Source organism: Anomalospiza imberbis, chromosome 5 (assembly GCF_031753505.1).
Source record: "Anomalospiza imberbis isolate Cuckoo-Finch-1a 21T00152 chromosome 5, ASM3175350v1, whole genome shotgun sequence".
Lineage (NCBI taxonomy): Eukaryota > Metazoa > Chordata > Aves > Passeriformes > Viduidae > Anomalospiza > Anomalospiza imberbis.
In genome coordinates, this window is record NC_089685.1 from 50,678,580 (window position 1) to 50,702,985 (window position 24,406).

Consider the following 24,406-nt stretch of genomic DNA (forward strand, 5'->3'; position numbering starts at 1 on the left):
TGGCAGGAGGGGTGGGACTGGATGATCTCGAAAATCCCTAAAACCCGCAGGCCTGTGACTGTTCAGGCAGTTCACAAAGCGCAGGAGGGCGCTCGGGCCGCGCTGCCCTCACACAGCGCGGGGACCCGGAGACGGCACGGCGCGGCGGGGCGCAGCCCAGCGCGGTGTGTGACGTCACGGGGCGGGGCGGGGCAGGCGCAGTTCATCGCCGTGCGTGACGTCAGGAGGCGGGGCGGGGCCCCGCGCTGTGTATGTCGTCCCGGGGCGGAGCGGGACCGGCGCGGTTCATCGCGGAGTGTGACGGCCCGGAGCGGGGCGGTGCCCGCGGTGTGCCGGGGCAGCGATGGGGGCACAGCTCAGCGTGGTGAGTGAGTGCAGGGGGGCGGCCGGGAGCGGGGTCCCTTCCTGCGCAACCCCGGCTCCGCCCGCAGCGCTCCGGGGCGGGGCGGTGTCCCGGGGCGTCCCCGCTGCCCGGGAGCCCCGCGGCGCTGCGGAGGCTCCGGGGCCGTCCCGCGGCTGCCGCGCCCGGGGCGGTGTTGGTGCCTGTGCTGGCTGCCTGGCCGGGGCGTTTTGCCCTCCCAGCTCCGCGGATATCTGTTCTTGTTACTACTGTTGTTATTGTTCGGGCTCTGAACGCTTGTGGTGTTTTCCTCCGTCGGAATAATTCCGGGCTGTAGGAGCGTAGGTTTCGAGTGGCTGTCAGGAAGAAATGGTTCCCTGTGAGCGTGGTGAGGCCCTGGCACCGATTATCCGGAGCTGTGGCTGCCCCTGGATCCCTGGCAGTGTCCAAGGCCCGGTTGGACGGGGCTCTGAGCAGCCTGGGATAGTGGCAGGTGTCCCTGCCCACGGAGTTGGAACGAGATGATCTTTCAGGTGGCTTCCAACACAAACCGTCCCACGATTCTGTCCATGACCGTGCTTGCTGAGCCGTGGCTCTGCATCTGTCATCTCTGCCAGGCATCGTTACCCTCTTTCTCAGCTGCCTGTTACGGCTCTTTGCTCCTGTGCTCAAGCCCTCTTTTCTTCGGGATTGGGAGGGGGCAGGATGGAGCTGGATCCGACATGCACTCGTTTGGGAACAGCTGCTCATAAGGTGCCTTGAGCAGGGGAGATGAGGCTAAAGCTGCCGAGGTGAAGAGATCCCGTTATCCTCTCGTTGGTTTCTGAAAGAGATGAGAATAACCTGTTAGCTGCGATTACTTCACAACCAGGGTGTTTGAAGCCGAGGGTACAATGGTTCTCATGCCGAAGCAGGGTTTGGTTTTTGTGTGTGTAGGGCAGGGCGGTGCTGCGCTGTCGAGCCCCGAGCCTGTGTGTTGGACTGTGCTGTGCTCACCACGCCCTGGCAGTGCAGTCTCCATGGCTTTTCTCTCTGTTATCACACAGAGGCCTCTTTCCATTAATAAAAATTCCTGCTCAGTTACTAATTCTGCCTTGTCTGTTTGCAAAGATTTGTGCAGCTGGAAATGATGAGTCACAAGGTCCCCATTTGGTGATTCCCAGGCCTTGTGGCCAGCCTGTTGCTCTCTGCTGCTGGAGACCTGATGCTGTGCAGTTATCTTCATTTATATCTTGGTCTGCCCTGTGGTGAGAGTATACAGGCCACTTTTAACCCAGAGAATGCTTTTCTTAGCAAACATGGCTTTTTGTGATCATTCAGCCTTCAGTTCTTCCCCTTTTTTTTCTGCCCACCTGGTGATAGATCTGAGTAAGGGACTAAAACAGCTTTCTGAATTGGTGTGCTGTGTCTTTCCAGGCCAAATCCCGTGAGACTTTTGCACTAATTGACCATGAATAACAAATTCATTTCCACGAGGTTAACACTGTGTTAAAATTATTTCTCATTGCCTGACAACAGCAGCTCTATTTTTTTGTTCATTTGAGATAGCCACATTTGGAAATGAAACTGTTTTAACTTAGTAATGTCTCATTTGAAACACCTGCTGCAGAGTCAGCTTGCTATTGCCTCCAGCCCTCACTCACATGTTAATTTCTCATTAAGGAGTTTACTTGCTGCTCTATCACCTTCCCTCCCTCTGCCCTTTTTTGTGACTCAATACCAAAATTTCTTCCCAGAGCTGCAGTAATTTGGTGGATCTATGAGAGTTAAGGAATAATTTTCCTGTAAACTTCAGCTTCTTCAGAAACACCATGTATGGAGCTATTTCAGTATTCCCAAATAAAAGTGAAAAGTGCAGTGTGTGTATGACATGGTGTGCCCTCAGGCTGTACACAGTGATGATACATTTTAAACTTGTACAGCAGCACTTTAGGAAGAGAGAATTTATGTTGTCACACAGTTTTGTTATTTATAACGTAGGAAGTTTTTATAGCCTCCTGAGGGACTGTCACAGTAGCACAAATGCCATTCTAAAATACTGTTCAGGTCCCTTTAAAATAAAATGAAAGTGAAGGCTAAGCAGGTAAAATGTTGAGCTCATTTTTTTTTTTTTTGCTATAGTAAAGCTTTTCCCCTCTCCTCTGTTGAAGTGTCGAATAATAAATTACTGAGTCAGAGAGGATTTTTATAAGTAGTTGGGCAGTTTATTCTCCTGCCCCACTATGAAGAGGGTGGTGTGGTGTCAGAGCATAATCTCTTCTGTCTTATAGTGCTTCAGAGGTGGGGAAAATGATGGTAAAGGCACAAGGACTGTCCCTTGGCTGTGTCCTGAAGCTTAGCTGCTTTCCCAGGGAAGGGGTGCCGCTCTGCGTGCACGTCTCTGTGTGGTGGTGGCAGTGCCAGTGCCTACACCCAAACTCTGAGCTGGAGGGTGTGGGCATGCTGCCAGCACCCAGCAGCAGTGTGGCATGGCTGGCAAAGCCCTGCTCAGCTGCCAGAGGGAGAACGGGGTCTGTGCTTGAGTGTGAGACCCCAAATTACGGGGTGTCTGCAGCATGTGGGGTGGCCTGTGAAGGGGTCTGTGCAACAGCGGCCCCTGTGTCCAGGTGGCAGCAGCTGGGGAGCCTGGAGAGTGGGCACATTCTGCAGAGCAAAGCCAGCTGCTGGGGGATCCACCTCGTACAGATAATGTGTGTATGGAATTCCCCCTCATGGACCTTCGTCACGAGCGGTGGGGAGGGGAGCAGGATGAGCCCGTTGGTGCAGTTTGTGTGTGTCTGGCTGTGCTGATCGGTGTGGTCTGCCACAGGCTGGATATGAGGAAAAGGTTCTCCCCCCAAAGGGTGGTTGGGCACTGGAACTCCCCAGGGAATCATCACAGCCCCAAGCCTGACAGAGTGCAAGGAATGTTTGGACAGCGTTCTCCAGGATTGTTGCGGTGTCCTGTGTGCAGTTGGACTGGATGATCCTGATGGGCCCCTCTCAGCTCAGGATATTCTGTGTATTTGGACACGTGTGATACATGTGTCTGTGTGCCTGCTGGAGATGGGGATTCAGCCTCCCTATCAGGGCACCTGGGGATATGGAGCTGTGACAGCCTCACTTTGTGTCCAGCTGCCAGCGTGGCAACCCTGTGCTGGTGTGCAATTGCCTCAACACAGTAGTAATGCCAGGTCTTCATAAAGCAAATCTGTGGGTTTGGGATTTTTTTTCTATTAATAATGCTTCCTTTTCCTGCTCAAATAAACTCATTCTTTTTGGTGGTTAGAGTGCCATGGCATAGGACACTATTCCTTGTCACCCAAATAACTCTCTCTCATTCTGCACATGTGTCTAAGGCTGTTTTCTGTGCTGCTGCAGTTGCGTCAGGTTGTGACATACCCAATATGGCTGATCTACACCACCTTCATGAGGCTCTTCAGGAATCCCCAGCCTGCAATTACCCTCAAGGACCCAGAAGTGAAGTATGCACTGAGGCTTATTGATAAGGAGGTAGGTGCATGTGCAGTGTTCAGCATGACCTCTCCGTGGGTGCTGTGAAATGCTTACAGCTTCTGAAGTCTTGGGTGATGTCCCAACAGGGTGGATACTTTTGTCTTGAGGAAAGGACTTTTTTATAAAAGCTCTTTGTATGGTGTAACTTGCAGTTCTGCAAGCAGCTTGTTTCCAAACAGTTTAGAGTGGAGAATGCTGCTTGGAAATGATCAAATGCACGCTCACGTGTGTCTCATGTTGTGGAGCACATCAGCAGAAATTCCCAAACTCTGCACCACTGACTGGGCTAAGGACCACAAGTCAGGCAGAGCAGGCAGCTTTTTCATGGTCAGTGGCATTCAACAGCAGCTGCCAGAACTATGTTGATGCTGGTTCCTGTTACTGAATTGAAGTACTGTAATGTTCTACAGGAAGAAAGGTATTTAAGTCATGCAGTCCTGACAGCACCCAAGCTGTCTCAGCTTCTCTACTCTCTGTTCAAAGTGAAGCCTCCCGGTACAAAATTAAATGCTTGCTCAAGTGGGATACCAGAAGAAGGTCATGATGCTTTCAGGGGTGGATCTTGCCATCAGAAATTGGTAACTAAGCTTGTGGGAAGTGAGCCAAAGCCATCAAAGTTGAAAAATCTAGGTTTCTATTGGATAAACCCACCATCAAATGTATGAGAGAGAAATCTTGTCTTCTCAGGTGTAAAGTCACACCTGAGGATATTTTTAGTGATGACTTTTTAAGGCTATGAGCTATTCAGAAATTCATCAGAAGATTTTAGACAGGAACAGAATTTTATTTGAGGTTTAGAGGGTGCACTGATAGCTTGGCTTTCACTGGTTCTGTCAAAGGAAACAAAAAAATACTGTCATTTTGAATCCTGGGTTTGTGGGAACTGAGAGCTTTCCTGTGGCTTGGGCTGGGCTGCATTGCTGAATTTATTTCCCAGGTGTACTGCAACCACACTATTATAGACTCCCTACTTCTCACGAGGTCAGGAAAGGCTGAGGGAATTGGGATTGTTCAGCCTCGAGAAGAGAAGGCTTTGGGGAGACCTCAGTGGGGCCTTGCAGTACCTGAAGGGAACCCACAGGAAAGATGGAGAGAGACTTTTGACAAGGGCCTGGAGTGACAGGACAAGGGGGAATGGCTTCACACTGACAGAGAGCAGGTTTAGATTGGTTATTGGGAAGAAATTGTTCCCTGTGAGGGTGGAGAGACCCTGGCACAGGGTGCCCATAGCAGCTGTGGCTGACCCTGGGTCCCTGGCAGTGTCCAAGGCCAGATGGGGCTCTGAGCAAGCTGGGCTAGTGGAAGGTGTCCCTGCCCATTGCAGGGGGATAAACTGGGTGGTCTTTAATGTCCCTTCTGCTCAAATCCTTCTGTGATTCTGTGCTGTGTCCAAATTGAGTCTGCCACACCTGTCTTTGGAACAGAGAAATAGGAGTCTCAAGGCTGCTTCCTAGTGCATAGCATAGGAAAATTTTTTTATAATACAGTTAGGTGTACTAATTTAGTTCATGCCATAAAAAAGCCAACTACATCAGTTTGTTTGGTTGGTTTTATAATGGTGTGCGTCATTAATTTGTTGCCTTTCAGTGGCTTCTGCAAAGCACCAGCCTGCAAAAACTGTTCTCCAGCTTTGCATTTGGCAAGGGTGGAAGACTCCTTGGCACTGCACCTTGAGACAGAAGTGTGTGGCCAAGGGCTTGCAGGTGCCTGAGGCAGTGCCAAAGGGGAGTGACCTCGTGCTGGAAGTGCATCCTGATCCAAGGCTGTCTGTAATCCAGCCTTGATGACACCTTGCAGAGTGGCAGGCTCAGTGTCCTGGTTGTGTGACAGAGAGAGGCACAGGTGTGCTGATCTTGGTGTTGGGGATTCCCTGAGCCTCTTCGTTTCTCACAATTGCCTCATGATGCACCAAAATACTTGTTTTATTCACCTTCAGCTAAACTCTCTCCGCTTCAGTTGGTGAGGTGATTAAGTGAGAATTCAGAGCTTTGTTCTTTCTGCATACTGTTAAAGACAGCATAATAAAAATGCAGCATTATTGGCAAAATCCAGTGATTTCCATACAGTGCTGAAATTTCAGTACAGAAAGAGCAGCAGTATTAAGTCCACATTAGTTGTCATTCTAAAGGAATTTTCAGTGGCAGTTACTGCTCCTGAATAGACATAAGTACAGAGAAGCCCTTTTGAGACTGCCAATCAATTCCCTTCTTCCTTCAGGATTTGCCTTAAAATTAGGTACTCTGAGGAAAATGTCATCAGTATGACCGTAGTAAGGGAAGATGAGACAAACTGTGAGGAAGAAATTTGTATCCATTGGTTACTTTAAAAACTGTTAGGCAAACAAAATAAGGGTTACAAAACCCTTAAAAACAGAAAGTCACTGGATGAGGCATTAAGCTGTATGATGTTTTTGTCTCTCTTTTTCATTTTTTGCTGTGTTTTCCATTCCTATGAATATGACCTGATTTTTGAAACATAAAATTTACATAATATAAGAAATAATGTTCAGTTACTTTCTGCCAAAATTTTATTCAAGGTGTGACTTTCCTAGTAAAGATTAGAATAACTATCCCAGCAGGACTGGATGTCTTGTCATAATTTTGTTCATATCCAAACACGGCGCTCTTTTCAATTTCATTTACGGATTAATTCAGTTTTTACTGGGAAAATACTTTAAGGACCTTACCATAGCAAAAGGAACCAGGTTGCTGCTTCCATTGAAATGGTTCATTCATCTCATTTTTGAGAGATGAAAATCAGAATACTTTGGCCTTGAACTGCTGCATATTTAAACTTGAAATGAGAATTGAAAAACTAACTAATTTATATTTGTGGCCTTCTGACAGAAGGTGGTGTAAATGTCCGTAATATTTGGAAAGTTATCACTTTGTCTTAATCTGCCTGCAAGTATCATTGTTTCATTAATTTTTAATCCTGCAGGACACAGACTTGTCTTGTTTTAGAAGTGAAATCACAAACATTAAATCCCAATAACAGAGCTGACTGTTCTGGTTTTCCTCTTTCAGGAAGTTAGTCATGACACAAGGAGATTTCGATTTGCTCTCCCTTCCATGGAGCACGTTCTGGGTCTCCCTCTAGGTAAGTTCCTTATGAAGAATCCTAGTGTTGCTTGCAATATTTACACTATAAGAGGTTTGTGGGGTTTTTTCCCCACTATGTTTTGTATTTGGAATACCGCTCATGTGGTTGGAGCTGTTACTGAGAGCTCTGCAAGATTATCCTCGTGCTGTGAGTAATCTGCAGGCTCTGAAATGCAGTGTATGTGAGCAAACATCCAGCTTGTTTCTGTGGAGAGAGGAGGAACAAACACAGGTCTTCACTTGTACTTTTCCAGTCTCAGCTTTCCAGCATGTGTTATTCCTGTGGGGCTAAATCCCAGCAGTCCCATTCCATGCCCTGAGGCACCACTCTCATCCACTTCTCCTCTAACACATGTGGTTTACCAGATGATCTACTCACTTCTGAATTTCATGGAACTTGTGGATCACCCAGGGGTAGCTGTTTCCAAAGGCTCTGCCACGTGGTGTGGTGCCTTTCATAACAGCTTAGTGCCATTGTCTCCTCCTGCTTGTATAAAGAGCTTTTAATTGTGACTTGTGTTTAATAGGACTTCTGCTTTAACAAGCTGCTGCAGTAATCCATGGATCCTGTGCTTTGTGGTTGTTGTCAGCGCCTTTTCCAGGTGTTCTATTTCCAGAAGTTCCATCTTACTTGGGGTGTTAAAAATCTCTTGATCTTTTTAGTAGCCATGAAAGTAAAGCTCCTTTCCCTGGCTTGCCCAAAATGGGTGTTGAGGAGTGGTTTGCAGGGTGAGACTTCGAAGCAGAGAGAGCTGAAAGCTGCAGAGGATGGAAAAGTAGCTGGGAACAGCAGAGCTGCAGTTGGATGGCAGATGCTGTCTAGTCCAGCACCAGCATTTGCCTTTTATCCCCAAAAACACTGAAAGCTTCATTCTGAGGGAGAGGGTTGTATGTGGCCCCATGCAGAGGCTGCCAAGGTATGTCCTGTCAGGGTGGGGTAAAGCTCTAACAGGTGAGGGCATAAGGCATGTTTTCCCTCTGGGAGGGGCACCTTTTCTGCTTTGTACCAGTTCTTGTGAGATGTGTCCCAGCAGCAGCCCCACCATCCAGGCTGACAGTCTGTGGTCACCAGGGGTCTGTAGGTCTGTGCCTGCAGCCACTTCTGCCCTAGAGAAGGAACAGGAGCTCCCTGCTGCAGCTCCCTCCAGGTCTGTCCTAGCAGGATGTCTGTAGGCTTTGCTGGGAGGGTTACTGGAATATGATGTCCCTGTACAGCTTCAGGTAAGTTATGGTTGCTCATTCCCCAAGTCACCAGGTAGCAGATCTTCCTTCACCTAGCACTTTGTAATCCTTCTGAAGTAAAGAATTAACCATGCCTGAAGGATCAGCTGTTTCTGGAGCTAATGTAATATGGTCATTATGATAATTTGCAAGCCAGCTTCAGGTAAAATCCTCTCTTTGTGTTCCCACAACAGGCAGAGGAGCTGTGCCATCATTGGAGATGCTTAGTTCTGTTGATCTAATAGTGAAAAAAAAACAGAACTCAAAACCTCTCCCTCCCCTCCTGGGTAATCTTCACTTAGGTGTCTTCAGAATGCTGGAAATTTATAGGAAAACCTTCCATAGAAGTTAGTTCTTTCCTTGTTTTTTTTTTTCAGGAAAAAAATGTAGACATTGAGAAGAGAAGATGTTGTAGAGAGCTCAGAGGATGTGTGACAGATGGAAACATGGATGCTACATTCACATGTTAAGCTGGAGGAATAGCAGGGTTAGAAAAGTGCTCTGTGTCTACGCAGCCTTAGCAAAGGCAGCTGGAGAGCTCCTGGAAGACGTGAGGGATGTGTGGTCAAAGCAAGAGTAGTTACAAACTCAGTTTTAACTAAACTGTGGCAGTTTACAGCTAATGCATTAATAAAGATGTATGAACAGCATTGGACAGTTTTCCCCTCCTGTGTCCCTTTTATTTGTCTGTACAGGAGAGACAAATTCCATCTTTTGAAAGATCTTGGGTACAGTTCAGGCTTTGGTAAATATAAATGCTTGAAGTTGTGATTGACACACACAGAATTAGCAGAGGAGTTGTCTGTCCTTCCAGGTAGATCTGTGCATGGCTAATAACTCTGGCAAGGTGTGGCAGTGTCAGGAAAATAAGAAAGGAAGAATTGATGCCCCAAAATAAGATAGTTAGAGCTATGAGCCTGCATTTCAGCACATCCACTGAAAGAAAAATCTCTTGAAAGAAAACTAGTTTTTGGTGTTTTTTTCCCTGGAACAGGGCAGCATATCTACCTGTCTGCACGGATTGATGGAGCTCTGGTTGTCAGACCTTACACTCCAGTTTCCAGTGATGATGACAAGGGCTTTGTGGATCTTGTTGTCAAGGTGAGAATGTCACACTGTGTTCCCAGGCTGGGCAACTCCTAAGCCACCTTTACAGTGCCTTTATGTGAAGTTTGATGCGCTGGTTTCTCTTCAGGAATGTGCCATTACCTACAGTCCACATGGCATTCTGCAGGCACTTCTTTAGTGATTGTGTCTCATGAGATGCTGCATCATTTCCACCCTCTGTGTAGACCTGCAGATGTTCATACACTTTTTAATCCTTCTGGAAAAAGGAATTAACCTTTCCTGAATGGGCAGCTGCTTCTGAAGCTAATGGAATTCAGTCATTATGATCACTGAGAGTGATGATCATTATCATTACTGATCCAGGCAGTGGGAATGATTGATTTAATTGGTAAGAATGTGATTTTAACACTTGTGATAATGTACTTTCATTTTGCCTCTTGGTAGCTAGACTACCTATCGTTTAAAGCTGTTAGGAATTTAAAATATTAATATCTGCACTGGATTTCCTCTTAGAATTTTGCTCTTTGGAATCACAGTTTTGGGTTTTTTCTTTATTTTTCTAGCCCCTTTTAAACTTGGATGTAAATTGTGTTGATTATTATCAACGTTTTCTGTGTTGCAAAACTACAATGGAGAAATCACTGGTCTCTGTCCAAAAATTGGGGCAGGAGGGGCATTTTGATCTTTTGTCAGTCAGACATTGCATTTCTTTGTGGAGTAATTGTTGTTCTTTGCATGAGGAGTATTTGAACCTAAAAATTTGAAGGGCAAATGCTCTTCTCTGAGCTGTGAGACTGAATTGCTTTGTTATTGTTTTTAACAGGTCTACTTCAGAGGTGTCCATCCCAAGTTTCCTGATGGAGGGAAGATGTCTCAATACTTGGACAGCCTGAAAATAGGGGACACCATTGACTTCAGAGGACCAAGTGGCCTCCTTGTGTACAAAGGAAAAGGCAAGGCTGGTTTGGAAGATAGAATTTACCCAGAGTAAACAGTGCAGGAAAAATGTCTTCTTACTATAGAAGTGCTTTTTCTTGATGCTGTTCTCAAGTAAGGGATGGGTTTTTTTCCATGCTTATATGGGCACAGTTTATACACTGACAAAAACACTGGGTATTTGCACTGTCCACTGCTAATTTCCCAAGTAAAAATGAACTTTGAGTAGGCATTGCTTTTATGTCAACGTAAAATATCTGATGTTAGTATAATGCAGCCACAAATGTGTCACAAAAACCTTCTGGTAGTTTTGTGTGAAGCAGAACTCTGACACGTGGTTTTCCAGAGCTTTGTATGTAGCATTCATGTTATCCTGGGTGAAGAGAGCTGTGAATACAGCCCAACACTTTGGAGAGTTTCAGACTCTCTGTGTTTGGCTGAAATGGGCAAATTGGCTCAAAAGAAGAAAAAAAAACCCCACCATGCTGCATATTTTATGTTTTTCCTTAAAATAATTCAAATCAATTCCTTAATGTAGAACTGTTTCCAGCATCTGGGCTTGTGAATGTCACTGAGGGTATGGGATGTGAGCAAATTGAAATACTGGTGGTGTGTATGTAGGCTGTGGTCAGGTATAAGTCATAACCTGTGTCAGTGTCTGATGTTCCCACCTCATGTCTTAAAATCATCTTTCAGGATTGCTCTAATTCAGGACATGTTCACCTTTTCTATTCTCTGGGAGGGAAGGGTAGCAGGGCTGAAATGAAGTCAGTTCAGCAGGATGTGCTGGAAAGGGATAACAGGAGGTGTTTCCTGCTTGCTTCAGTGTTTTCCATCTCTTTCTCTCTTCAGGCAAGTTTGATATTCGGCCAGAAAAGAAAGCTGAACCAGTTACCAAGACAGTGAAATACGTGGGGATGATTGCAGGGGGGACTGGTAGGTGTCTGTAAGGATTCATCTGTGGTTTCTGACAGCTGGTAGATGCATTTGCTCACATTTTCCCACTTGTCCCTTCTTTTACTCCCCATCCTCACATCACTGACCTGCCTCTCTCCTCCAGGGATAACACCTATGCTGCAGATCATTCGAGCAATCATAAAGGACAAAGATGACCCCACCACTTGCCAGCTGCTGTTTGCTAATCAGGTAATTCTGTCTTTTTTTTCTGTTCATAGCGTTTTACTTACCTAGCAGGACTCCGCTCAGCAAATGAAATCAGAGATACAAACCCTGAATGGAGAAGTGAACTGAAGTGTTGGAAACCTCCCATATAAAAGTACTGTGATAAATTGAGGGTTTAGCATTACTGCAGAAAGATTTGCTAATATTTGCCTTCCTGTGACTCATTGCTCTGTTTCTAATCCCGTTTATGAATGTTAAAGCCCTGCATTCCTTTGTGCAAGTTGTTAATGTTTTGGGCAGACTTGCAGAGCTGTCTTTCTTAGTGGAAACATGAAAGAGGTGGACTCCTTTGTCTCCTCCAGCAATTTCAACTCCCCAGCTTTGCAGCAGTGTTTGTCTGGAATCTTTCTGTCTGAGGATATCTTGGGGGAGGCTAAAACTGTGGTCTCCAGCAGCTCCCTCAGTTACAGAGCTATGATTCCTCTTGGCTGTCTGTTTTTATTTCCACCCCCTCTGTCAGTTTTTCACTGCTTCTCTTGCTCCTTGAGGTGTGGCATCCTGCATGCTGGCCAGAGAGAAGCTCTTATCCATGGAATCCTTGCAAGAGAGATTTCTCGGATAACCCAAATGTTGGTGTGCTGCTGGGCAGTACCTCTTCTTGGCCTGATGTTCTTCTGCTGTGAATCTTTCTGCTTTTTAATTTCTCCCTCTAATGAATATTTGTGTCTGGATTATGAGTGATTATGATTATTTGTGGTGAGCTTCACTTCATGCTTGTGGTTTTTAGCTTCTTTAGGCTCTCCTCTATTTTTTTCTCATATTCAGTGTTTGCTCATTCATTTGTGCCATATCTACACCTACAAGAAAGATGCAGAGAGACTCTTGACAAGGGCCTGGAGTGACAGGACAAAGGGGAATGGCTTCACAATGGCAGAAGAGGTTTAGATTGGATATGAGGAAGAAATTCTTCCCTGTGAGACCCTGGCACAGGTTGCTCAGAGGAGCTGTGGCTGCCCCTGGATCCCTGGCAGTGTCCAAGGCCAGGTTGGATGGGGCTCTGAGCAACCTGGGGGGTGGAACTGGATGGGCCTTAAGCTCCCTTCCAACCCAGGCAGTTCTGTGATACCTGAGTTATAACCTGAGGTTTTTCTGCCCAGGAGCTATGATCCAAGTGCTGAGATTCCCTGTTCTGAGGAGCCCTGCCAGTGCTCTCTGCTGCTGGCTGGAGCCCTTGGATTTGGCATAAAGTGCAGTGGTATCAGGGCAGGAGGGCCAGGATTTGCTAGGAGTGATTCAGAATGGCTAACACAGGGCTGGAGCTGCTTTAGTAGCATGGGAAGCCCACTGCAGCTGGGAAGGAGAGCCTGGGAACAGTTCCCTGCCTGTTAGCAACAGCCTCTGGAAACATCAGTCCCTGGCTTTAAAGAGTCCTTGCACCCAGTAACTCCACAAATAGAAAGCTGTTTTCTGAAATATTTTAAAGTGTTTAAAACAGTGTACATGGGCTCCTACTGTGCTTCTGGCTGGCACACTTTGAGCTGGCCAGAGCCAGTAGAGCTTTTCGGGAGCACCCACAGCTGCAGATCCAGGAATAGCACCTTCTCTGGAATAGCTGCTGCACATTCCTCCTTATCCCCACAGTTACAGACTTAGTGGTGACCTCCGTGCCAAATTACTATGGCTGCAGGGGATGGCAGCACTTTCAGTCCTTGCCCTTTTCCTTCCTGCCCACACTGCAGCTGCTCTTAGGGAAATAAGGCTTTCCTTTGGCCTTCAGTGATGCTGCACCAGGGAGGAGCCAAACTTGATACCCTGAGTAATGTTTATTGTTCCAACCAGAACTTGATACCCTTTTGGGCTTTCATTCCACATGCTTTTTAAAAGCCAAGCAGTCTCCATTTGGCAGTGCTGATGATACTTGAATTGGCAAAGGTGAAAAAACTGACATTTCCCTGTCTGGATGGCACAGTATGAAGGGGTAGGGAGAGATTTCTGTGCAGTCGTGATTAATTTTTTGATGTGGTAGTCCTAAAACGGGCTTTGTTCTTCTGATTCCCTGATTAAGTGATGGTTCTGCTTTATTTTATTTTTAGAGGGAAGGCATTGCATGGTCAGGATTTGGGAAAGTTATGAGACTTCTATTAGCTCTGCCACAGGCTAGGCGTGGAAATACCTTGGGTTTGGCCGCTTCAGCCTTTAAAATGGAGTTGAATCATCTCTTCCATCTCTCAGGGCTATGCAGTAGCTGCTGCTCTGTGGCCATCTGAGGGCTGCACTCACATGCAGGGTGTGATCACTGTTTTCCTTGTCCTGCAGACTGAGAAGGATATCCTGTTACGTTCCGAGCTCGACGAGATCCAGGCTCAGAATCCCGGTCGCTTCAAGTGTTGGTACACGCTGGACAGAGCACCTGAAAGTAAGACCTGGAGTGCCACTTCATGTGAAGCTCAGGAGTATTAATGTGCTTTACAGGAGACATGCTGTGTCATGGGTGTCTTTCTGGGCTTCATGATTCACTTCTTGCTTAGTGAATGTCTGAGTAGCATCATTCTCCACTCAGGGATGCACACAGGCTCTGTTGTAAGCAGAGAAGTGTTTCCAAAGCTCACCTCTGGCTAGTGGCGGTGCAGTGTTCCCTCCTGTGGCTACACCTGTCTCCTGTGGCTCCACTGTCTCCTGTGGAGGGTGACCTTCTTTTCTCCTTCCCCACAGACATAAATACAACGTGCTATCCTTGTGTTTGGAGCCTGCCCTGAGGCAGCTCCAGTGCCAGAGGCACTGTGTAGTTCACGGGCACAGATCCCTGCCTGAGCTTGCTGAACAAGCTTGAGGAAGAGAAGGCTAAACAGTGTCATTCCTTGTGGTTTTCCTTTCTTCCCATTCCTTGTCATGCCCACCCGTGTGAGGATAGATTCACACTCGTATTCAGCGGGAGTTTGGGGCAGAGAAGTAAAAGCCATGTGCCTCCTCTTCCTTGTGACCAAGAATACACCTCTGGCACATTGAGGGAAGGCTCTATTTGTGTCATCCACTGCAGTTAGTGTTTTCCTGGAATTTCTGATTGCCATTCCTTCTTTGGGAAATTGTGAACTGATCTTAGCAGTTGGGATAAAAGTTCCTCCTTGGACCTCTTCAAGACTGTTCTGCAGGCTTTCACTGTCATATGTGGAACCTGACCAAAACTAGGATAAAAAAATGTGTCAGTCTTATGGTGCCCAATAGTTTAGGTCAGCAGCAGCACAAGTTTGTTCTGCATCCAGGGCTGGGGATGTGATGGTTAACCTGAATCCCAGTAAAACTGACTGTCACTGTAAGTGTTCCAACTGGGAACAACTTCACCAGCAGGATTTCTCCTTTCTAAAGTGACTTGTATCTCTCTTTTCCTCCTTTTTACCTAATTCCCCTTCCCCTACTTTCATTTTCTTTTAACAGATTGGGATTACAGCCAAGGATTTGTGAACCAAGAGATGATCAGAGACCACCTGCCCCCACCTCAGAACGATGTTCTGATCCTCATGTGTGGACCTCCTCCAATGATCCAGTATGCTTGCATTCCCAACCTGGACAAACTGGGCTATGCCAAGGACATGAGGTTCTCCTTCTAAACACAACTGTTATTCAGGGATCCTGTGTTAGAAGGGAAGAAAAAAAAAGTTTAATGGGGAACAGGACAAAGTTACAGAGGTGGCTGATGCACAGTGCTGGGAAAATACATTTACATTAAAAATGCTTCATATTTTCAGACTCTCTGGCAAGACACATAACTGTGCTAAACCTGTGTGTGGAGAGGTGGCGATGCCTCGTGCTCTGTGTTGTGTGCTCCGTGTCCAGGGAGGACAGTGCAGCTGCTCAGGGCAGCACACACTCACTTATGCTTTTTTTTAGTGCTGTAATCAAGTGGCAGTAATATCCTACTTCCTAACACTGTGCATACCCAGGATTTTATTCAGTATGAACTATGAAAACAATGACAAGTGTTGGATTATTCACCTTGCTTATGCCAAATTGTAATCCTTACAGAGCTCTGAGGGCCAGGAGTGTTTGCCTTGTATCCATAACCTTTGCAACATCAGTTTAAAGATGCTTGTTGAGTTGAAGGGTGCCAATGAACCATTTATGGCTGAAGGTGTTGCAGCTGCCTAATCAAAACAGAGAGGTAGGCAGTGATAAAAATTGGTTTCCGTTGTATTTTGGAATAGCCTCTCTTAAGTGGAAACACTTTTCCATCTGGTCACAGTTCTCATCCCTGGGCAATGGAAGAAATTACAGAAGGTGGCTTTGAGTACTGTTCCACAAGTACCTTGAATTTTTTGCTTGATAATGTGTGGGATACTGAAAAAAAATTCTTAATTTTATATTTACTCCTAAGTACTGGGCGATGGCATAGGAGTACAAAAACAGTTCTTCTGTGTGCCCTGTGCAGTGAAAGAAAATGCTGGGTGAAAACTGTATGAGATTTTCTTCTTAGTTGCTTCCCAGAGGTGGATTTGGGCTGAAGGGAGCCCAGGTTTCCTTGCCAGGGGATTTTGGCAGGCAGCCCTGCATGGGTGCAGTAGCACCCGATCACCTCCGTGTCTTGATCAGGCAAAGCTCTCCAGGGTTTGCTTGGGAAGAATGCACGGGGGCAGCCTTAAATCACCAAACTGACAGCAAGTTCAAGTGTCTCACTGAGTCTAAAACTCTTTCATAGAAGCTGTTTACTACAGCTTCAATTCTTATTTTTTAAATACCTTTTTTTTTTACAGCAGCCTTTTACTAGTTTTTAGGACACTGCAGGCATTTTGCGTGCCCAGCCTTCTGCTTCTGACCAGCAGAGATGCTGCTGAGGTTACAGGTGTCCTGCAAGGGGTCTAGGAAACTAAAAACCTTGTTCTGGTGACGACATCAGAGTGACTGGAAGGATATTTAGTCATGTATGAAGTACTGTGGGTGCTGAGGTAGCTACAAGTGTCAATGTACAATAGTAATTTTTAAGGACTGGGTAGGGATTCGAAGTTATAGCTCACTGTGTTTTCTTTTGTGCCCCTACAGCAGGTGGGTATTGTGTATTTAAAAGGTTCATTTTTCAGCAAGAATTCAAAAGCAAAGATACTAGAGTTGATTTAAAAAACCTCAACTAGATAATACTGTTATTAATTTTATTAATTTGACATTTGCCTCATGTCTTGAATTTTTGATGTGTGCTTCTGAAACTTGTTCTTTAATACTATTCTCCAAAGTTGAAATACTACTCAAATTTTCAAGTTTTAGTCCCTTTCTTGGAAGGCAAAAAGCAGAGATATGAGAGAAGTAGTCTTGCTGCTGGTCTGTATCACTGTGGGATATGCATAGATTTTTTTCTTTATTGTATTTGCCAAGGTCATTCTCATCCTTTTTTATCCTGAATAAAGTTTTGGAAAGCTGAGTTTCATGAGAACTGGTTCATATTTTGATTATTCTTAACTTGGAGTTTCCCTTGGCACCGAAATCAGTGGGTAAATCTAACATGTCCTTGAAGGGCCATAAGATCCAAGATATCCAATCCCCAGTTCCCTCAGGATTTGTTCATTTAACCAGTTTAAGGTTTTGGCGTTTTCATGATCAAAACAACAAGAAATCTGTGAAACTTAACTAAAGCTGGCTAAAAGTGGTCCCTGCTGATGACTAATTAATGCAACTCATTAAAAAGAAGGTAGGATAATAAAGTAATTCCTGGCTTTCCAACACTAAAAATGTAGTACCAGAGGGTTCTGTTATCCCAAGGGTTTGGGGGATATTTGGCAAAAATTTATGGTGGCCCAGGTTGGACTAAGCTTTTAACACTCCTTGGATTCACAGGATCGGGCATTCCAGTGTGCACTGCACAGATTTTTGCAGGGAAATCCATGGATTTGATCCCAAATCCATGGGAGCTTAAAGCAAAAACCCCTGGGAGTTGAAGGCAAGAGGATGTTTCTTGGGCATTTTGAAGTATTTGGTGTGTCCTAAATGTTAGGTTTGAATTAACGCAAATTTCCCAGGATTGTGTGTTTGGAGTTGCTGCTTTAGGGATGGCAAGGTCTGGATTTGGATTTTGTGTCAACTGTAGGTCTGGATTGGTGGGAATTGTTGGAGGAAAGAGACGGGAATTGAAATGCACAGATCTATTCCTGGAGAAATTACCAGGATGGGAGAAAAGAGGGTGTGGGACTGCTGGGAGCTCCTGGAGAGAGGGAAAGGATCCAAGGATAGGAAGCAAAAGCCATGGAATAAAGCCTGAAAGGGGGCAGGGGAAAGAATCCCTGCTCCAGGAATCCAGCAGGGGCCAGGAGAGGATCATTTTCCACCCACCAGCTCATGGTGAAATCCTAATAATGAAGGTCAGAGGAAATTATTTGTTTGCTATTAGGTTTGGAATGAAAGGTGCTATTCCAGAGGGGAATATTCACCTGTTAAAATTCTGTTGGATAAAGGCAAAGAGGGAGGAAGCAGCTGGGGAATGAACAGGTGGATTTTTGGTGGATTCAGGGGAAGATGTGGGAAGGGGCTCTTAGGTAAAATACACCTCACGGGTACCACCAGGAAAAGCCCCAGCTGCCCTTCTTTCCAAGCTCTGACACTCCAGAGGGGTAACCAGTGGTTAGCACACCCATGTCTGTATTCCTTAGATGCCCAGTGCTTTGTTGGGAAGAGAAAATATTTGGAAATGTACAAATCCAAATCAGGAATGTAATTCCTGCTAGTAAAGCTCTGGAGGCCCAGGTTTTGATATTCTCCCAGCAACCAAACCCAACAGCGGGAATCCTGGAGAAGGTGGAAAACACTGTCACTCCGTTGGTGGAATTCCTGGGGAATGGAAAGCAGCAGAAAGCAGGAAGAGCAGAATTGGAACCAGACTCCCGCCGGGTAAGGCAGACACCAAATCCTTTGGAATTAAAACTGGGCATGGGTGAGAAGAATTAACTGCTAAATTTGAACCCCATGGGATATTCCATGAGATGATCCAGACTGGGGACTGTTCCCAGATGGGAGCAGTGAGCCTTGGAATTGTCTGAAGAGCAGAAAGATGGATCCTTTCAGCACAAGGATCAGCTGTCAGACATGGACATGTTAGCAGAAAATTACTCAGGAGCGTTTAGTTCCCAAGCCAGGTCAATCTCCTGCCTCACAAGGCTTGGAAATCTGGGAAGACCCTTACTAAAGCTGGTTGAAACTGGTCCCTGCTGCTGACTAATTAAAACAACTGATTAAAAAGGAGGTAGGATTGATTCAATACTCACAATCCCATCTTGCCAAGATCAGAGTTCTCTGCCCACCGAGGACCCAGCAACCAGCAGGGACATTTCTTCCACTCTCCGCCAGAGACCTCCTCCCTCCACATCCAGGGAGCTGCAGCCACTCAGGGAACTCCAACGTAGTCCTGGGCTGGGAACAAGAAAGGGTCAAGGAATATTTTTAAGTCATTCCAACCTCAGCAGTGTCCAGACCTGGGAGAAAGCACTTCCCATACCACTCTTGGAATTTTCTTCCCTGTCCCTTCCAGATTTGGAAGGTTTCTGTGGGAGCCTGACTCTACTTGTGCAGTTCAGAAACTGCACCATCCCTAAAGCATTCCCTTGTGAAAATGAAGCTTCCCTTGTGCACTTCATTTCTTTATTCCAAATATTTTCCCTAATTATCTACAATGTAGAAAAATTACCCTTCTTTTCCACCACGGATTCCCTCATTTGTACTTCAAAGTATTTATTTAATGGAGCTTTTCTCAAGATTTACCCCAACTTTCCCTACATGCCCACTACTCATCACCTCCTCTTTCCCTGGAAGTGTTCATTCTCTACTCTTGGAGTCAAGTTTTGCCTCCAAATTTTTCCCTACCTGTCCACTACAGAATTCCTTGTTTTTCCCCCAGAATATTCATTCTGTCCCCTACAGACATATGCACAGCTCCATTCTCCTGGGTCTTGTCACTGGTCAGCAGAGAGGAAGGATCATTGCCTGCCCCTCCTCTTCCTTTGTGCTTTGTATACATTTGATTTGCCAGGTCTTTAAGAATTTTAAGAATACTTTTTTTTTTTTTTTTTTTACTCTACAAATGCAGTTCCCAGTATCAGATGCTGTTTTCAGTATCATTGAAGAGATGATAAATCCCTTATCAAACACAAAGCCAGGTGAGCTTAGTGTTGTTTCAGCAAGCTACAATCAGCTTCTAAAGCTTTGCTCTGGACAGCTCTGGGCTGCCCACACTTCATTCTCCATGGAATTTGTGTTCCAGCCCCTCTGCTGGTCAGGATGCCCATTCTGCTGGGGGCAGCAATGCACACAGACTGACTCCTAGGAAAATCGTTGCAGGAAGAGCTCCTTCTCCTCTTTTGGGCTCCTGCTAGTTTCATTTGCAGATTTCTGTTTGATTTCTGGATTGCTGCTTGTGGAGCTGGAGGAGCCAGCAAAGAGTTGTTTCTTATCTTCTGTCTCTCTGTTACTCATGACCACTTAGGTCTTTGTGACAGTGCTCCTTTATGAACCCCCAGCTTTCGAGCTTTTAAAATCACAGCAGTTTTCAGGGCTGCCTTGCTTGTGGTTTATTGCAGTAATTTACTGCCTGCTCCTAGATTGTCTTTAAAAAAACTCAAAACAATGTCTTTAGTCTCCTGTGGTGTTTTTTATATATTTTGTATCCATGTTCTGTAAGGAATGTGAAGTTTCCAATATAAAGACACATGTTGTGTATGTCAGAGATCAAAGGTCATTATTGTAGGATTCTTACAGTTGCTTTGGTAAGTAGCCATGGGAAAGACTCCCATGTTGTGGGAGCTTGCAGATAAACAGAAAGATCAAAGAGAAAGAAACTCGAGATGCAGCTGGAAGAAACATAAATTTTTCACCAAAAAAGTGGGGGAGGGGGTGGGTGGCAGAAAGTCAGGACAACTACTTATATAAATAATCTAAAATACAGTTCTACCTCATGCTGCAAGCAAGATACTTGTATGAGTGTGTGGCGTGCTGCTGCCTCAGCTCTGCTGGGATAAAGCAAAAGGGGATGGATTGTTTGCTCTTCTCTCTCTCTCCATCTTTGCTGCATTTAAACCAAGTATTTACTCATTCTGGTAAACTTTCTCATCCCGTGCACTTTTCTGGTGTTCCAGACTTGGTGATAAGGATTGGTAACTTTTTAAATGGTGAAAAAAATACTGACAGCAGCTGGAGGGAAAGATATTTCCAAGGGGATTATTTTCCCACTTAGTCTGTTACACAACTGCTGTGGCCATCCCATCCCTGGCAGTGTCCAAGGCCAGGTTGGATGGGGCTCTGAGCAGCCTGGGGTAGTGGAAGGTGTCCCTGCCCATGGCAGGGGGGTGGAACTGGATGGGCTTTAAGATCCTGTCCAACTCAAGCCATTCTGTGATTCTCATAGGAGTGTCTTTAAAAATCCAGAGTTCAGACATTTCAGTCTCGTGGCAGGATGCTTTTCATAGGACAGAACTTCTAACCTGTTCCAGTAGTCCTAAACCAGTCCATCAGATGTGTCTGGATGTGGCACTTACTCACATGCTGGACTTGGCAGAGTTCGGTTTACAGTTGGATCGAACAATCTTGAAGGTCTTTTCTAACCTAAATGATTCTATAATTCTAAGAATAGGTTACAGATGTGGGTGTGGGATGGCTAGATTGTCTTTAATCCCCCAAGTGATCAGGCCTTCATAGGTAATTTCATTTGGTCACTGCTGGGCAAAGAATTTTATGGCACTTTCATCTATAATTCTGTGAAATGCCCTGTAATCTTGTGTACAGCAATGAATGATTACACACTTCCTTGTCGTTAAAATACCTGGGAAACATCTCCCAACCCTTCAAATTCCAATGGAGGATGAGCTTTTGCGTCTTCTGAAAGTTGAGTTTCCACTGAGAATGCAGACCAGAATTTACAAGATTTTTAGTATGAACCAAGTGAACTTGCACATTGTAATTGATTTATACTAAAAAAACTGAGTGCAAATTTGACCTCACTGCAGTCAGAGAGTCTTTGCCTTCAGTGTGGCCAAGATCAATATTAAGAGTAATTGGAAGGTAGCTGTTAAAACTGAAGTTCAAGGTAGAAAAATGGGCTAGGTATAAATCCTCTCTGCATACAGGCTGTATTTTTTCCCTTGTTCTTCCTCTGCAGTTATCATTGCACAGATTTATAGGCATTTAGACATATAAATCAATATATATTTATAATATATATTTAAGTCACACAGGCTGCAGATGAGATCATTGTAACAGAACTTACTTTGTCACTTGTAGGCACAGTAATGCATCTCTTAATAATCCAAAATTTCTACATGTTAAGCTTCTTGGGAACTGAGAGGTTAAAGTCACGTACAGCTGTTAATAATGAAGGAGCAAAAAAAAAGCAGCAATGCTGATATGCTGCACTCAAGGTCAGTGCCACAGGTAATGGCTCATAGAACAAGTCAGATTCAAAACCAGCATTTGGACAAGAAGTTTGTGTCAAAACAATGACATTAGTTCACATTTCACATGGTTTATTTCGTAGAGCTGGAAATAGAATAACCAATATTTTTTATAAACAACTGCTTTAAAATTACCTACTGTGAATGGAAGGATGTTGTTTATTTTTTAAATGATGGAGCATTTTCTTGCAGAAAGATCCCTGCTTTCCTGATGCCACTAATGATGTGATAATGCCATGCAGCACTGTCTTGAGAAAGCCCAGGGTTGTTCAAATGAGGCTCGTTGTGTCTGGCCCAGTACAGCACCATCAGCACACCAGTGAATCCCAGGAATAATCCAGTTACAGGAGCAAAGCCCACCAAACCAACCCAACTGGCTTCTCTCCCACCACCTACCTCCAGATCCAGCTTGGGATTCTCCACACAGCACTCTCAGGATGGTGTCAACATTGCCTAGAAGCTTAATCTGGCAGATATTTTAATGTAAGTAGCTTTTATTCTGGACTGGCTCTGTTTAGAGTTATCCCCATGTTAAAATAAATATTTACACTTGGGGTGTACATGGTAAAATTAAACTCCACAATTAAATTGCTGCATTAGTTGGTGGTTAAGTGGAAGCTCATGGCAGTAGAGTAATTCTGCACTGAAAGTAAGAAGAGAGACAAAATAAGAAAAACAGGTGGAGCTACAGGCAAAAAAATCACTTTATAGCAAATGTTTACAACATCTTAACTATATTGAGATATTTGTAAAATTATAGAACTTAAATGATTATTAAAGAACTTTTGTTAAAGAAGTGATCTATTAAAACTTAAGTAGAAGTGATCTGCACCTCAATTTCAAACCTACTTTGATTTTTAATGCAAAAATTTTAGCTGAAATATTTCTCCAAGAAATACACAGGATTATTAACATTAGGAAAATATTAGTAACATTTTCTTAAGAATGCGTAAACACTAATGAATTGCTGAGTTCTTTCTGCATCAGAGACAGTACTTGGGAGTTCAAGGGCCTTTTGATGAAATTCCAGGACAAATATTTAAAAATATTAAAATTATTATTAATATTATAAAATTATTTAAAATATTAATTAAAAATATTAAAAAATAAGAGCTTCTCCTATGGAAATAGGAAACTTGGCTGCAGAGCAAAGCCAGGATAAACATGTGGATTCAGCCATCGTTTAGCTTAAGCAAAGCCACACAAAAATAGCTGCAAACTTTACTGAGCAGATGTGCCTCCCCTTCTGTCAACTTAGGATACTGCTTCCAGATTTTTAGCTTTGCCTATTGGTTCTCATTGTCACAGCCATTCTTATCCTTGCTGGGCATTTTTAGTGATGAATTTACTTTCCCAAAGCCCACAAACCAAAACAAAAACATTTTCTAGTCGTGCCTGTTGGAAGTGTCACCGTGTGTAGGAATAAAGGAAAGATTCCTGGGGCTAGAAGGAGACTGAGGAAGGCAGCACACTCCTGGCACGAGGAGGAATGAGGCTCTCCACAGAACGGAAACTGATCACTGGCTGCTGAAGGTGGTGTCTTTTTCAAATTGGTGACATCTCTATCTACATGTGAATTGTGAGGAAAGTTCAGGCTAACGGTGGGTTGGGATTTGAGTTGCCCAGCTGGGATTGCTCCACACATTCCTCAAGCCTTTCTGTGGGAAAGGATTAGTTTAGTACTCTCCCTTGGCTTGTGTTTTCAGTGTTTAATGGAGGGAGGGGCTGCCTCTGGCCACAATTCCATGAGGGTCTGACCCCCTCACAGTTGAGAAATATATCTGCTCTCCAACCACTTGCACATACCTGTGTTATTCCAAATGCAGCAAATCTTGGTGTGACGATGAGTCCAAATGAAAACAGACACAAACTCAACAAGACTGACACTTTAGTGTCTGAGTGTTGTCCTACCCCCAGCCTCACTGCGTGGTGTAGCAGTGGTAACTCAGTGTCTCACCTTATCTGCCTTCTGAAATAAGGAGGATTCCAGTGGGTTTCTACTTAGTCTTTATAATGAGAAACCTGGACTTAATCTGCAAAATCTCATTATCTGGCTTTTTGTTTGGGATGATTTGTAAGTGCTGGGGCAGAATGACATCACTTAAATTAGTGTAATGCTGAGAACAGGAATTAGGCCATCGAATCTGAAACCCTGCTAAGATAGCATGGGTGTCACTACTGTTTGGAGCTCACCAAATCCTGGTGATGTGGGGTTTGCCTAGAGTTTGGGAAAAGGAGGTCTTTACTTCTTAATCTGCTACTAATGCTGAAATAATATATGAAATAATAGATAATGTATCAATTATATATGTATAATTATATATTATACATATTCATATATAATACATGAAATAATAATAATAATAATGCTGGTTTGGATCCTCACTTATGTAGTAGGTTGGTAGTCAATGGGTGCTGTGCAGAGGAGTAATTTGTAATTCTTGGTTCTGAGACTCTCCAGGTAAAGGGTGATCCTTTCCACTGGTGCTTCTGAGAGCAGGCAGGAAAGAAAAATGCTGAGCTGAGGCAAAACAAGGTAGGAAAACTCTTGGGACTGGGATTCCTCAGATTTTTTGTTTGAAAACCAGGACCCTGGAGCTAACATCAAGAACCTATTTGCTATTTTCATTGGCATGATAAGGCTGAAACCACCAACCATGCACAACTCTATTTCTCATAAAGTCCCATGATTTTGGGTATGGGGCGTCCCA

The 24,406-nt window shown here is 44.6% G+C and overlaps 1 protein-coding gene across 2 annotated transcripts; it reads left to right on the top strand.

Moving 5' to 3' along the window:
- The first annotated feature begins 215 nt into the window (after positions 1-215).
- LOC137474276 (NADH-cytochrome b5 reductase 3-like) lies at positions 216-23,074 on the top strand. 2 transcript variants are annotated; one of them, XM_068190697.1, is made up of 9 exons: positions 216-364; positions 3,701-3,832; positions 6,862-6,934; positions 9,152-9,258; positions 10,049-10,178; positions 11,014-11,097; positions 11,222-11,307; positions 13,600-13,699; positions 14,716-16,687. In XM_068190697.1, the coding sequence occupies exons 1-9, from the start codon at positions 344-346 to the stop codon at positions 14,886-14,888; spliced, it is 906 nt and encodes a 301-aa protein (XP_068046798.1). In that variant the 5' UTR covers positions 216-343; the 3' UTR covers positions 14,889-16,687. The 2 variants fall into 2 exon arrangements, with proteins under 2 accessions (XP_068046798.1, XP_068046799.1); XM_068190698.1 differs by lacking the exons at positions 13,600-13,699; positions 14,716-16,687 and adding an exon at positions 18,038-23,074.
- Positions 23,075-24,406: the final 1,332 nt, after the last annotated feature.